Source organism: Verticillium nonalfalfae (assembly GCF_003724135.2).
Source record: "Verticillium nonalfalfae strain VnAa140/NRRL 66861 chromosome Unknown scaffold_90, whole genome shotgun sequence".
Classification (NCBI taxonomy): Eukaryota; Fungi; Ascomycota; class Sordariomycetes; order Glomerellales; family Plectosphaerellaceae; genus Verticillium; species Verticillium nonalfalfae.
This window is the reverse complement of record NW_021167315.1, coordinates 86,588-100,174: the sequence shown is the minus strand read 5'-3', so window position 1 is coordinate 100,174 and position 13,587 is coordinate 86,588. Positions and strand designations below refer to the sequence as shown.

Here is a 13,587-nt window from a genome sequence, read left to right as displayed (position 1 = left end):
AATCTGTTATTCTGGTCATTCAGTAGGGCGTTCTGGGTATTCTCTACTGATGCTGATGCCAGTACAGCTCCCGCGTATTCGGGTCGGCCGAGGGCTGAGATTGTCTTGCTATGCGCTTTGACACATGAACACGAACAGGTTGTCCATCTTGCTATCAAGGCAGGAAATCTGTGCTGCCTCTACCTTGAGAAATGGATCCCGACTGCTAGTGTGTAATATTCTGTGCCGTTGGCATCAATCTCGCTTCCATAACGCTCCAATTGTGTTTCATTTTCTTCAACTTATTCTCACATTCTCCAGCTCCTCAAGCGGCATCGTGAAGCTGCCGGCCCGGCCCTACCCACACAGACCAGTCCACCTCCTCGTCTTCTGGGCTACAACCACCTGCTCTAGGAATACGCCCCGACTGCTGTTCCCTGCCTGTATCACATAAGACCCAGAGTCACTGCGCCAACAGTTGTCCATCTCGCTCCAGTAGCTCGTGGCTCGCAAAAAGTCGAGGCTTATCTCAGCAATGGCGCTTTCGCCAGCTTCGACCTGGACTTTGGCGAACCCTTTAAGCTCCTTAGTTGGTCGCGTCACGGTGTCGCCAGCTGTACCCGTCAGAGGTGTGGGCATGGATGGCCTCACGTAGATCTGTACAACCTCAGACCCAGAGCTTGAGCCAGTGTTTCGAACAGTCACACGTATTTTGAGGTTCGGGGCGTCGCTGCCTTTCGATGCATCGTTTGATTCGGAGATGGCAAGGTTAGAGAGGGCGAAGGACGTGTAAGAAAGCCCGTGGCCGAAAGCAAAGAGAGGATCGATATCAAGAGTGTCGTACCATCGATAGCCAACATATACATCCTCGCTGTAGAGAACTCGGCCGTTGTCAGACCGGAAGCTCAAGGCGCTGGGGTTGTCTGCTAGTCGTCGGGGCACAGTAAGAGGCAGCTTGCCAGCCTGTTTGGACAATCTCAGCCATTAATCGTGATTTTCAGAGAAACCGATCGCACGGATGGGTTACTTACCGGGTTCACAACGCCAAAGAGAATATCGGCTATACCGTTGCCCCCCTCGTTGCCTCCGAACCAAGCCTGCATAACAGCTCCAGCACTCTCGATCCAGGGCATAGAAACCGGCGTGCCGCTCTGGATGATGACTGCTGTATTGGGATTCGCCTGGACGACTGCCGCGATTAGATCATCGGTTCCTGGAGGCAGAGCCATGTGTGAACGATCCTGTCCCTCGCATTCCCATTCTCCACTCAGCCCTGCACAGACGACTACCTGGTCAACGGACCTAGCCAGGTCAACAGCTTTCTGGAGCGCTGCAGACGTGTCGAGTCGGGGACAACCACTGAAACGGAGGCCGCCCTGACCAAAGTCTACCACGCCCGACACCTTGCGCTCAGATGTCAGTGAGCTTCCCCAGCACACAACAATCCTGTAACTCTGGCCGGCCTCGAGGTTGGCGCTTCCAATCTCTTCAGCTGAGCCACAGCCAGCAAAGCTTCCACCGGCTTTCTGGTTCTCCACATTGGAGACAACGAGCTTGCCGTCGATGAAGAGTTGTGCAGTGCCGTGAACCGAGAGGCCAAAGTCCCACTCTCCAGAGACCTCTGGAGTCAACATGCCTTCTGTCTCGGCGTACCAGACTTTGTTGAGGTCAGGATGCTCGTAGTCTACAAACCACATGTTGGAATCGTCCAGAAGTCGTTCTTCCAGAATTGCACGTTTATCTTCCGCCCCGTCCGGTCTGGGCTCGTTATACACGCGAAGTGTGAAGCCGGTATGCTGACCATCGACTGTTCGGAGCCTCTTCCCAAGAAGTGGCAGAGACTGGTGGCCGTAGACACCCTGAGAAAACTCAACGTTCGATGCGAAACTGCAAATCCCTTCGAGTGGAGTCACGGTGCGGTATCCCCTAAGTGATGCGCTGCCGCCACCGCAATATGTAGCGATGTTGGCATTGGGTCCAATCACGGCAATGCGCTTTGATGGGTTCAGGGGCAGGATGTTCCTCTCGTTCTTCAGCAAAACGATGGACTTTGCTGCCGCCTCGCGAAGCAGCTGCACGTGCTCGGGAGTATTTGCCTCGCTTTCGGGGGCATTCGTAGGAATGGTGGTGTTTTCGACAGCGTGTTTGATCAACTTGAGAATATTTCGTACGCGTTCATCGAGGTCTCGACGCTTAACCTTGTTTGCCGTAACAGCGTGAACGAGAGCCTCTTCACGCCAGCGGCTCGGGCCCGGCATCTCGAGGTCTTGCCCTGTTGTGACTGCGGAGGATGTGCTATAGGTTCCGTACCAGTCGCTCATGATGAGACCATCCCACTTCCACTCATCGCGGAGGATATCTTGGAGCAGGCGGCGGTTCTCGGGCGCGTGGCTGCCGTTGATCTTGTTATATGCCGTCATGATCGCTCTTGGCTTTGCCATTTCAATGGCGATCATGAATGGGAGGAGGTATACCTCGCGTAAAGCCCGCTCTGTCACCTGGACATCAACTGCCATCCTTTCACTTTCCATGTCGTTGCAAACAAAGTGCTTCAGCGTCGCCGATACGCCAGAGGCCTGGACACCGCGGACGTAGTGCCCTGCTATGATGCCGGAAAGCACGGGGTCTTCGGAGAAAGACTCGAAACCTCTGCCACCAAGGGGCCCTCGTTGGATGTTGACTGTCGGGCCAAGCAGAACGTGGGCTCCCTTGGCATGCGCCTCCTCAGCAAGCAGGTGGCCTACACGCTCCGCCAGGTCTGTGTCAAAAGTTGCGCCCAGGGCAGTACCGCATGGCAGACATGCCGAGGGGGTGCTGTCGAAGAAATGGGTTCCACGGACGCCATTGGGACCATCGGATAGACGTATCGAGGGTATAGAGAGACGATCGATCGCTGTTGTGTGCCACCAACCCGTGCCTGTTATGCCGAAGTTAGCGAGCTGCGTGGCATCAGGCCGTACGACACTTTGCAGGCATATTTACCAGCAGTCAGCTGCACTTTCTCCTCCAAAGTGAGCTGTTCAATCAGTCTTTCAACGTCCATGCTGCGGGCCATTGGGAATCAGGGCAGACAGAAGTTTGGTAAGTGGAGAGAAACCCAGCATCTGCAACTTGGACAGATCATACTTGAGGTCGTGCGCGTCGTCCCGAAGGAGAACTTATATGCCGCCTGCCAGTCGATCAACTCATTTACGTCATGTTGCAGCAAGAAGACTAGAGGTGAATAATCGTAGGAGAACACCATGGCTTACGTTTGATCTTCGTGTCAAGGCGGCGATATTGCGCGTGGAGCGTCGAGGGCGGAGAATTCGAGTTAGGGGCCAAATACTTGCCAACCGAGTTGCTTGCCCAATTCTCCGACTCGGCATTTCTGCGCTGAATTTCTGATAACGACTTGACGAGATGCCTGTCACTTCTCCGCAATGTCTAATCCATCAGACAGCTCCGCCTTGAACAACGAAATTATTGATCCGTTGGAATCCCATTATAGTGGTCCTCGTCCGTAAGAATACTCTCCGCCATTGCCTGCCATGTGGTGATTCTCCGCTTCGATAACCTGACCTCCCTGGAAGCCCCGCTCCCCAGACCGCCGGCTGGCTGGACCCCCTTGCCCCCCGGACAGCCCCAACATGCGTCTCCATGGGGAACGACTCATTCTTGGTAAGGGGGAATATCGAAATCGTGGAGCAGGCTTCGTGGCTTGAAAGAGTCCTGAGCGCAAGGAAACTTGTGCACACCATCACCGGGCTTGGATTGCAAGGCGAAGGATTAGTATCTACATAAATCCGCCCTCCATCCCCCCTGAAACTGAACATGCATCTTGCTACCATCATCGCTTTTTGACAAGAATTACCTCTCACCTTCGGCTACTTCCACTCATAATTAAGCTATTCAACCTCTGCCCAGTCACTATGACTGCCCATACCGTTGAACTGGCAAATGTGCCCAAGGACGACAAACCTTGGTGGAAACAAAGGCATCTGATCAGGCTCAATTGGCACATCATCTCCCTTGTCATGTTCTGTAAGACATTGTTGCTCACCAACACTTAGGCTTGATGAATTCAGCTGACACTTTCTGAACAGCCTCTGCCAACGGATACGATGGCTCGGTAATGAGCGGCATCCTGGCCCTTGATACCTGGAACAGTTTCATGAACTTCCCTCGCGGCACATATTTGGGGTGGATAACTGCCATTTACTGGCTCGGCAACGGCGTTGCCTTTCCTGTGGCCGCTTGGGTGTCTAACCGCTGGGGTCGCAAACTCGGCATCTACTTTGGCTACTTCTTCCTCATCATCGGAGTTGGTCTGCAGGCGGGAGCCCCGAACGAGAAAACCTTTACCCTCTCGCGACTCGTCATCGGCCTCGCCTCGGGCTGGCTTGGCAACTCGTCACCACTGCTTGTCAACGAGATTGCTCACCCCAAGCAGCGGTCCATCGCCAATGCCTTGTACATGTGCGGTTGGTATGTCGGCGGCACCATCTGCGGCTGGGTCACCTTTGCCTGCCGCAACATCCCCAGCGATTGGTCGTGGCGTATTCCTGTTCTCCTGCAGGCCCTGATTCCTCTGCTCGCTCTACCTGGCTTCCTGATGTCGCCCGAGAGCCCTCGCTGGCTCATTAGTGTTGGACGTGTCGATGAAGCGGCCGATCTGCTCGCAAAACACCACGCTGGTGGCAACAGGGACGACCCGCTCGTCGTATACCAACTAAGCGAGATTGAAACGACCATTACGGCCGAGAAGGAGGCTTCCTCCAGCGCATCGTATGCGGACATGGTCAAGACGCCCGGGAATAGGCACCGCCTATTCATCTCCGTTACGCTGGGTTTCTTCGCACAGTGGGCTGGCAATGGCGTCGTGTCGTACTATCTGCCCCTTGTGCTTGACTCGGTAGGCGTTAAGACGGTCACCGAGCAGACCCTGATCTCGGCGTGTCTCAATGTCTGGAATCTCGGCTGGGCTGTCGCCGCCGCTATGAACGTTGATCGCCTGGGCCGCCGCTTCCTGTTCATGAGCTCCGGGGTCACCATGCTGACGAGTTTCATCATCGTGACAGGCCTCAGCGGTGCATTTGCGAGCTCCGCATCTTCATCCGTCGGCATGGCTGTCATTCCGTTCCTGTTCCTATTCTTCGCCGGTTACGACATTGCCCTGTAAGTCATCGCCTGGAGCCTCTTGCAAATAGAACATGACCTGACGTTGTGTGATTCTTCTAGAACCCCTTTCCTCACGGCGTATCCATGCGAGATTTGGCAGTTCAGCCTGCGCTCGCGCGGCCTCACCGTGGCTTGGTGCACAACTGTGGCGTCCATCTTCCTCAACACGTTCGTCAATGCGATCGCCCTGGATGCTATTGGCTGGAAGTACTACTTTGTCTTCATCGTCGTGCTATCGCTCATGATCATCACCGTCTTCTTCGGGTACCCTGAGACGCGAGGATACACTCTCGAGCAGATGGCCATAGTCTTCGATGGGGTTGATGCGCCAGTCAACTCCTCGGATCTGATGGAAAAGAACGCTGCGGTAAGCCACGTTGCCGATGCGGACCAACAAGGCTCTGCCGAGCACAGTAAGGTGTAATGGTGGTGGTGAGTCAAAGTGGCCACAGTCGCCCCTATGGCTATTTTGGTAGCTCTAAAGGTCGATGGGCATTCCCAGTATTCTCAGTGGGTTGTGTGGGAGCTGGAATAGTTGCACTATTGCAAGACTGATTCTCTGTTGCTTCCGTTCCAGTGCCTCCTTGATCGGTAGCTTGCTGCATGCTTGAGCTTTTACCAGAGCTTGATGTCTCTCCCCATCGCTCCGACACCCAGTGCAAGTCTCTCTCGTGCCAGTCTGGCATGTACAACCACCTTTCCAGGTCGGAACTCCATCCCCTGTTCGGGAGGTAGGACTCGAGCATGTAATAATTGTCCCTATGGAACGGAAAGTCCATCGTTGGCGGCCCGCTGCGCTGCAGGAACTCGTCCGTGCCGGACATTTCGTCCTCCTTCGCCATTCTGAACCGCCGCCGCCGGTTGCCCTGGTTGGCAGCATGGCGGCGGATAGATCTTGTTGTAGAGTTGAGGTGTACTTCCAGCACACGGGCGTACCACAGAGGTGAGATCAAGGCTCTCTGAACGATTTTGGCGTTCTCGGCGACGAGATCCTCGTTCCAGACGGGGAACTTGCCGCGGGGGATCATGGGGATGGGCGTGCCCGAGTCAAGGTTCGGCTGCCAGTGCGCAAAGTCGACCACCAAACAGAGAGAGTTCCAGCGCAGGATGCAGGTGAGACACGTGCAGATGCACGTTGGGTCGGCGGGCAGAACGTGCTGGAACTTTTTGTGGATGCCCATGCCGCCTTGACGTTCGGGGTGAAGCAGTGCTGGGTGGATGGAAGGATCAATGTCCTTCATCAGGGCTGGCAGCCTGAGACATGGCTCAAGACAAGCGTATCGGCGGGCGATGACTTCTTTGACAAGGACAGATTCCCAAGTACGCAGGTATTCACGCATGGATGTGCAGGTCTGCTGTAGACGAAGGAGATCGCTGGGCCGAAGGTTTGCGAAGATGCTCAGGAGGAGTTCGTCCGGGAGCGGGAAGAGGCCAGTGCCGATGCTTTTTGGTGGGCGTTTGCTGGCCTTTTTCTCAAGCCTCTTTCGCTGTCTCTCAGTCCGTTTCGACCGGATCGTGAGGTTGCCGTCGGCGGCGACTCGTTCTGAGCTAGTCACGGGAGGTGGTGGACCAGGGACCATATGAAGCTCGTGGGCAGAGTCCGATCCCTCACCGTCGAGTGTCAGGTCCTCCAGATCTTGCGATAAGTCGCCATTTGTGAGTACCGTGGACCCATGCTCCGCCGCTGAATGGCCAGGATGAGAGGCGTTCTCTTCTGTCGCCGGTACTGAGATTGTGGCCGGGAGTTCCGGAACCAACATCTCTACAAGAGCGAATGCATTAGATGCCTCTTTCGTCATATTGACTGCCTTGAAGTCGGATCAGAGGGCAGCCAAAGCGGGTTGACGAAACGACGAGACGACGCGAGGTACGAAGTTGGGCTCTTGAGGTTCAATTGCCACCGCATTCCATCATCGAATTGGTTCGAGAATAGTGGGGTCGATTCCGCCAATCAATCTGTGCTATTCCGGCAGCTGGTCCCAGCTTCAACCAAGGTCAACGACAGCTGGCAGCAGCCATGATGAGATGAAGGCAAGGCATCAAGACTCCAACAACTTCACTCGTCTCTCACGCAGAAAGCATCATGTGGCTGGCTGCGTGCGGAATATACCGTTGCGCAATGGATCGTTCTGTGCTCAAATATCCTGCAATCCCCTCATCATCATTTAGTTTCCTCAGCCATGATCTATCGTCATTCAAGGCAGAGGCTGCCAGCACGAAAGTTCGCCGAGGTATTCTTGTCTGATCAAAACCCAGGAAACCGCAAGAAGCTCCCAATCTTCACATCGCAAGGGTCACGGCCAAAGAAAACATCGTAAACAAGCCCACTGCTGCCTGAGCCCATGTGCTCCGTCTCGATCGCCATGCGTGCCGTTTGCGCCTGACAGCGATAACTCCCAAATCTGTACTCAACGATTCCAACATCCTCAGTGCGATACACATCAATGACACTGTCAACCTGATACTGGAACTTTGCGTCGAAATATCGTGTTAGCTCACGGGCATTTACAAAACTCGGATGCCCTTCAATGATGAGCACACGGCTCCGATCCCCAGCGTGCGGCTGCGGCGCCGACTTGATGCGATTTCGCTTGACGCGGGCGCAATGGGTACCGACAATGAAGCCCCAGAAGAACGTGTCGCTCATGAATTTTTCAGCCGCCCAGAGGTCGAAAAAGACGATCTTGGCGGCTGCAGTATAGTGTCGGTTGCGCGGGTCAGGGGGGTTGATGACGCACGCGTGCACGCGGCCCGTGTTGCGGATGCAGCGGAGGAGCTGGTTGTGTGTCACGTCTGGAGGCAGGTCGATGATCCAAAAGGAACAGTTTTCTGCGTCGGGAATGGCGGCGCTGTGATTGCCCGGAAGACTTGGGTCGCCACGGTATTTGACCGAGATGCCGTGTTGGGCCTTGAGGCGGGCCACCTCCCATGGGTCTTGGTGAGGGTTGATGAGGCCAGCAATTGCGTTGCTAGGACGAAAGCATATCGTAGTCCGTGGTTGGAGCTCTCCCAGCTGCATGGGTCTCCGGGCTGGCGTATGGCCGCTGTGAGACTCAAATTCGGAGAGGAGGGCATCGGTGCTGTTGATCCTGGCCTGCGGCAGTGGCGTAGCGTGACAAACGGAATTGGGGCTTTGAAATTGTTCGAATATGCCATCCGTACTACTCTGAAGGGCCGTCGGGCAGGTAGTCGAAGTGGCAGAGTCTGAAGAAGACCCTATTTCGTCGGCGCTGTCACGAGCCAGCAGCAATGACCGCTGTGGTGCGATCAAGCCTGTTTCTTGATCTGATCTGTTTTGGAATGTGGAAACGATGCCCGAAAATGGCGATGATGAGAAGGCACCTAGATTCCGAAACCGTGATGGACGAATACAGGGTAAGCGCTCACCATGGCCATACCTCTGAGGACGGTATGGCCCGTCGGTGGTACCAGTCGACCCTCGAGAATTTTGCATACTAGAAAAGATCTGATCGTCGAGCAACGTCTCTCTGGGTAAGCTTTGATGAGCCCGATTTTTGAAGTAGAATAAAAGATATCTGTGGAAAGTGTCTATGGAGGTTGGCAATAAGCAAGAGTAAGTGACACGACGTGATCTGGTTGTTTTCGGTTTTGTAGTTATTCATCTAGGCTTGGAGATATCAGTTTGCCGAACAAAGACTACCCTCGCAGCATCCTCAGCCTACGTGCCTTGCCCAGAACTTGACTGGACCTTTGCTCTTAATCGATGAGACATGATGTTAATTTGCAACAGGACAAGGGTCAAAGACGAAAGATGAAAGTGCTGGCGTAGAGACTAAGACCTTGTTTCTTGTTTGAGCGCCAAATTCTTCAGCGGCGAGTAAATATGGACCGAGACATAAAAGAGTAAGGCGAGACACCAAGTTCATCAACTGTTAAGATGCTTCCACTTGCTTCGAACCTTTGATTGAGTTGAGGTTCAACAGATTTAGAATAGCTGCCACCATGGTGTCACCTTGGGCATATATTTCTTCTCGAAGTCGCAAGCGGCCACTCAGTAAATCTTTGACATTTCGTTGGGATGAACCGGTCTGGGAGTATATCATTCTTTGATGGGTATCTAGGGCAACGGTGAATGAAATTGATCAGATTTATCTCGTTAGCCCAGTATCCCAAATCCGACCTGATGAGGGACTTTTTTCGTCTCATTGTTTCCTTGACATGTGCATTTGCCTCCAAACTACAAAACTTCCCAGCTAATAACAAGCACCAACTGTTGCTTGAATCGTGTAGATATAGATGTAAAATCTGGAACTATTAGCAGTCGCTCTGAGGGCGTACCGGAAGGCTATCTTACATCGCAGCTAGCACTTTCTGAAGGGGCCACCCATGTTACACATGTGAGGGTTGTAAGAACATTGCATGCAGTAGCAACTTTTATTAACAGAATTGCAGTTGCAAGAGGCGCCACATTTGCCTGCGGCAGAGAATTCGACGGAGCCAGTCTCAAGCTTTTCCAAAGCAGGGGCGGCCACAACAGCGTCGACGGAGAGGAAGGCGATGGCAAGAGAGAGCTCCATTGTGCTTGGAATATGGCTGGGTAAGGTTGTTGGTAACAGATGAATAAATGTCTTGGCTATCTTGGTTGCCATCAAAGTCCTCCTTGTATGAAGAATTTGTGATTTTTTATAGGTCGAAGGAGAATATTCAGCTCGAAAATTGAAACTCAAAGAAGCAACGGAGAAAACTCCCCGAACATAACCGCAGTCAGTTGAATATCGAAATGTTGTGATTTATTTCATGACCTACCATTGCCCTTGGTGTAATAAGCTCGACTACACAGAAGCAGCCTACTAGGTCTACAGGTAATAGAATATAGATGAAGGGTTGGAATACATCTAAATTCTAGCTCCTCATAGCTTATGAGCTTCCTAGGATCCCCTTACATATACGTTCTTATAACTATAAACCCCCTAACCGACCCCTGCTTAGTAGCTCCGCAGTGCTACCTAGTAGAACTCAATAGCTAGCAGGTGATCTGCGGCCTATGGCGAAGACGCTTCACCTCATTACTGGCCCACTCAGTCGGGTCCCTTGCGGATACCCTGAGCGTAGACTCTATAGATCTGACCGCCATTGTCGTCCTGTACCTAGAAAGCGTGAGAATGTTGCAAATCTCGGGCTAAATGATTTACGTACGTAATGAAGTGTTGTGCTTGTAGTACTCTCATGGACTGTCCTCCTGCTCCATAAGGAATCGCTAGCTTATTCTTCATAAGCCTAAGGCCCACGCAATGGTGATCGAGGTAACTTAAGGTCCTCAAATTAGTACACTGTATCCGGCGATAGATAGTACGCTTTTTGAGTGCACCAGCAGGATTAGGAGACCGATTTTCCGGGGTCGATGGCTGCGGTGGACGTCGGCAAGGCATAGCGCACAGGGTAAAACAACTGTCTTTGAACCTCAATATACCGTATAGAATGTGAGCAGGCGAGAATGAAGGCGGTGGTGGACGATAATAACTTCAAGTTTAGAGGTGATAGTGCGAGGAGGGAAGGAAGTGATAGGTCTTATGTGACTCCTCAACTCCCTTACGATCTTCTCTCATAGGTGTTACTCTGATCGTTGCATCTCTGTGCCTGGCGTGTGCTCAGTAAATTAACAGCGCGCAACGTGAGACTTTGGATTGCCTCATATGAAAGCTTGGCGCGACGAAATCGTGGTTTCTGCTGGCTGCTGCGCTGGAAAAAAAAGCCCACACTCTTTGAGCTACTGAGCGTTCTGGTCTTGGTACTAGCGCACCTGAATGAACAATCATGAGAGTGGGAGCTGTGATCTCTTTGAAATAGATAACAATGAAATCAAAGAGTTATTGCCAACGCGCGCCTGACTGTTTTGGAGTGGTTGATGATTCCCACCCTACTAGTAGGCATCCGACCTTTGGCCACTGCTAATGAAGCGGACTTGGTGCCGATACCAGGGGGATCAGGGCGCATGCAAGGCACTATGATCGCCTGCTCGGGTTTCTGACTAAGAACCAAGGTGTCATATCCGCAGACGTCTTGGCGTACCACCAGCTCACTCCCAATCCTCATCATCCTACCATGTATCTCCTCCAAACAAAGACCTGAAAGTAGCAACTCGTAACCCTTTCCTTCTACTCTTCATATCGCTCAATAGCTCTCAACACCTGACAAGATCTCTCTTATAGATCTGACATGCGAGGCAAGATGCCTACTACGAGCCGAAAGGGGAACATCTTCTTTCACGCCGACTTCAGCCTCTGGCACCTCCTCAGGCTAGCGGAACGGCTCCGACGCCGACCGTGTACCTGTAACGAATCTCAAATCCCCAAAGCAGGAGCTTTAAACTGGGCTATATTTCTTGAGTTTGATGATGGCCTCGAATGGGTTTTTCGGGCGCCCTGCTCATCCTACGCCGCCGCCCAAGGCTTCACCGGGCGTCTCCTAGCTAGCGAGGTTGCTACCCTCAAATACGTCAGAGAGCACACTTTTATTCCTGTACCAGAAGTTTTTTATCACAGGTATCTTCCTGATGCTCCAAGCCAGTAAGTCTCTTGAGCTAACGGTCGTTAGCCTCACCTACGAAAATGACATCGGCATCCCATTTATCCTAATGAGCAAGGCTCCCGGCCATCCCCTTGCGAAGTACGACTGGCGAACACGTACCCATGAACCTTCTGGACAGAGCAGTTCTGCGACGCTTCCACGTGTTTTGACGAACGAAGAGAAGAAGACCATCATGCGCCAGCTTGGATGCTACGCTCGTCAGTTATTCGGTCTCCGCTTTCCGACCATTGGGTCGCTCTTCGAAGGCGACAAAGGTTATTACGTCGACGAATGTCTTTCTCCCGGGCACGTTCTGCAAGACCGGGAAACAATTGAGGATATCCCGCGCGGTCCATTTCATCAGCAAGTAGACTATTACTCCTCCCTCGCCGCAGCCCTTCATCTTCATGCCGAGCAGCTTCCAATGGACCACCATATCCTTCGTGCGCCTATTCCCGTCCCACAAGAATACCCCAACTTCGCCAAGTACTACGCCGCCACTGATCGCTGGAATGACTTCGCGGCCCTTGGGGGAATAGTGGAGTCTAGCATGAATCGATTACAGTATTGCCTCGCGAGCCAGCTCCTTCGGGACTCTATCATCCCCTGTATGGTCCGTCCTGTCAGTCAATCAGCTCCTGGCTTCCCCCTTCATCACCACGACATCAGCGTCCAGAATCTGTTCGTAGACAATGACCTGAACATAACGTGTGTCATCGACTGGGCATTTTCCTCTACTGGCCCGCCGGCCCAACTTCTCACCACGCCAGGCCTACCACATCCTAGGGACTTGGTGTTGGATTTATCCCTGGTAAGTGCCTTCCGCTTCGGCTTCGAAACTGAGAATAGGAAGATCGGTGGGTGTGTAATCGAGCCCAACTTCTGGATGGTCGGCCAGATGGTCTCACGGTTCATGCGCTTGGTGAATCTGGATGCATTACAAGACTACAACCACCTGGAGGCACTCTGCACGCTTAACGGGGAACCTAGAACTCCTGGAGAAGACGGGGACGACACCAATAGTCTGCCAGCTCTATTGGAAGAACGAGAAACGAGACACGATGCGCTCATACTGGCCGGCAAGCTAGCAGATGACGACGAGGATGAAAGCGAGATCCGTCGGCGGGAGCAGGAGTACTTCGGCGCAGTGGGCACTAAGAGACTCGCGTTAGCTCGTAAGGTGGCAGTTGCTGCCAAGATGAACCCACGGTTTGTGGCAGATAAGCGGCTGTGGCGCTGGGTTGATGCAGTCACAGAGTATTACGATGGCGAGGTCTGATGGGCTGGGGTTTGAAGGGTGTCACAGCTTCTCTCTGAAAGTACCTAGCAGACGAGTGACAAAGCATTCATTCCAGGAAAAAACACCAAAGGGACTGGATTACTTCCATCACTTGGCTACAGACCGTTCCAAAACCGCTTGAGCCGTCCTTCCCTGAGCTCCCCTATGGGCTGGTGCTCGAAATGCCTGCTCAACAGACGGGAATGGAGGGCAAACAATGATTCAGATCCGCTTCCTGCACCTCCTTCGGCCAGCATTTTGAAAGGAGAACTCGTATAAGCAAGGTACTTGCTGATCTGTTGCGTGTCACAACCGCGAATCAAAATTGAGCCAGTGAGCCACGCAGTTGACCTCTGGAATACGAATTGTGCTATGAGACTGCACCAAAAGCCAAGGGTGAGTGTCCATACAAAGCGACAACACGGACCCCCTTGTCGGTGTGAAGAGGCCGGTGAGCTGGACAGTCTCGGTCAAGTCGTGAAGCGCCACAATCTCGGTCAGCGTGGCTGAGGCGACTGTTCTTGCCTGCCTGGTACCTTAGGTACCTACCTGAGGTACCTACCTCAGGTAAGGTTGGGACCCAGAACACCATGATCTTGCCATCGACAACACCTCAAATATCATCGACATTTGGACCGTCA

General features: G+C 53.0%; 5 protein-coding genes across 5 annotated transcripts; 2 read left to right on the top strand and 3 right to left on the bottom strand.

Moving 5' to 3' along the window:
• Nucleotides 1-336: 336 nt before the first annotated feature.
• D7B24_009308 (uncharacterized protein) lies at nt 337-3,022 on the bottom strand (the record flags this gene model as incomplete). Its single annotated transcript, XM_028643383.1, has 3 exons — nt 337-942; nt 1,011-2,896; nt 2,962-3,022. 3 exons carry the CDS (start codon nt 3,020-3,022, stop codon nt 337-339), a joined length of 2,553 nt encoding a protein of 850 aa, XP_028493086.1.
• An 868-nt stretch (nt 3,023-3,890) lies between these two features.
• On the top strand, nt 3,891-5,563 carry D7B24_009307 (uncharacterized protein; the record flags this gene model as incomplete). The annotated part of the gene is made up of 3 exons (XM_028643382.1): nt 3,891-4,002; nt 4,065-5,136; nt 5,200-5,563. 3 exons carry the CDS (start codon nt 3,891-3,893, stop codon nt 5,561-5,563), a joined length of 1,548 nt encoding a protein of 515 aa, XP_028493085.1.
• A 40-nt stretch (nt 5,564-5,603) lies between these two features.
• D7B24_009306 (uncharacterized protein) lies at nt 5,604-6,938 on the bottom strand (the record flags this gene model as incomplete). The annotated part of the gene is made up of 1 exon (XM_028643381.1): nt 5,604-6,938. The coding sequence occupies one exon, from the start codon at nt 6,936-6,938 to the stop codon at nt 5,604-5,606; it is 1,335 nt and encodes a 444-aa protein (XP_028493084.1).
• Nucleotides 6,939-7,384: 446 nt separating this feature from the next.
• On the bottom strand, nt 7,385-8,158 carry D7B24_009305 (uncharacterized protein; the record flags this gene model as incomplete). Its single annotated transcript, XM_028643380.1, has 1 exon — nt 7,385-8,158. The coding sequence occupies one exon, from the start codon at nt 8,156-8,158 to the stop codon at nt 7,385-7,387; it is 774 nt and encodes a 257-aa protein (XP_028493083.1).
• Nucleotides 8,159-11,653: 3,495 nt separating this feature from the next.
• On the top strand, nt 11,654-12,946 carry D7B24_009304 (uncharacterized protein; the record flags this gene model as incomplete). Its single annotated transcript, XM_028643379.1, has 1 exon — nt 11,654-12,946. One exon carries the CDS (start codon nt 11,654-11,656, stop codon nt 12,944-12,946), a length of 1,293 nt encoding a protein of 430 aa, XP_028493082.1.
• Nucleotides 12,947-13,587: the final 641 nt, after the last annotated feature.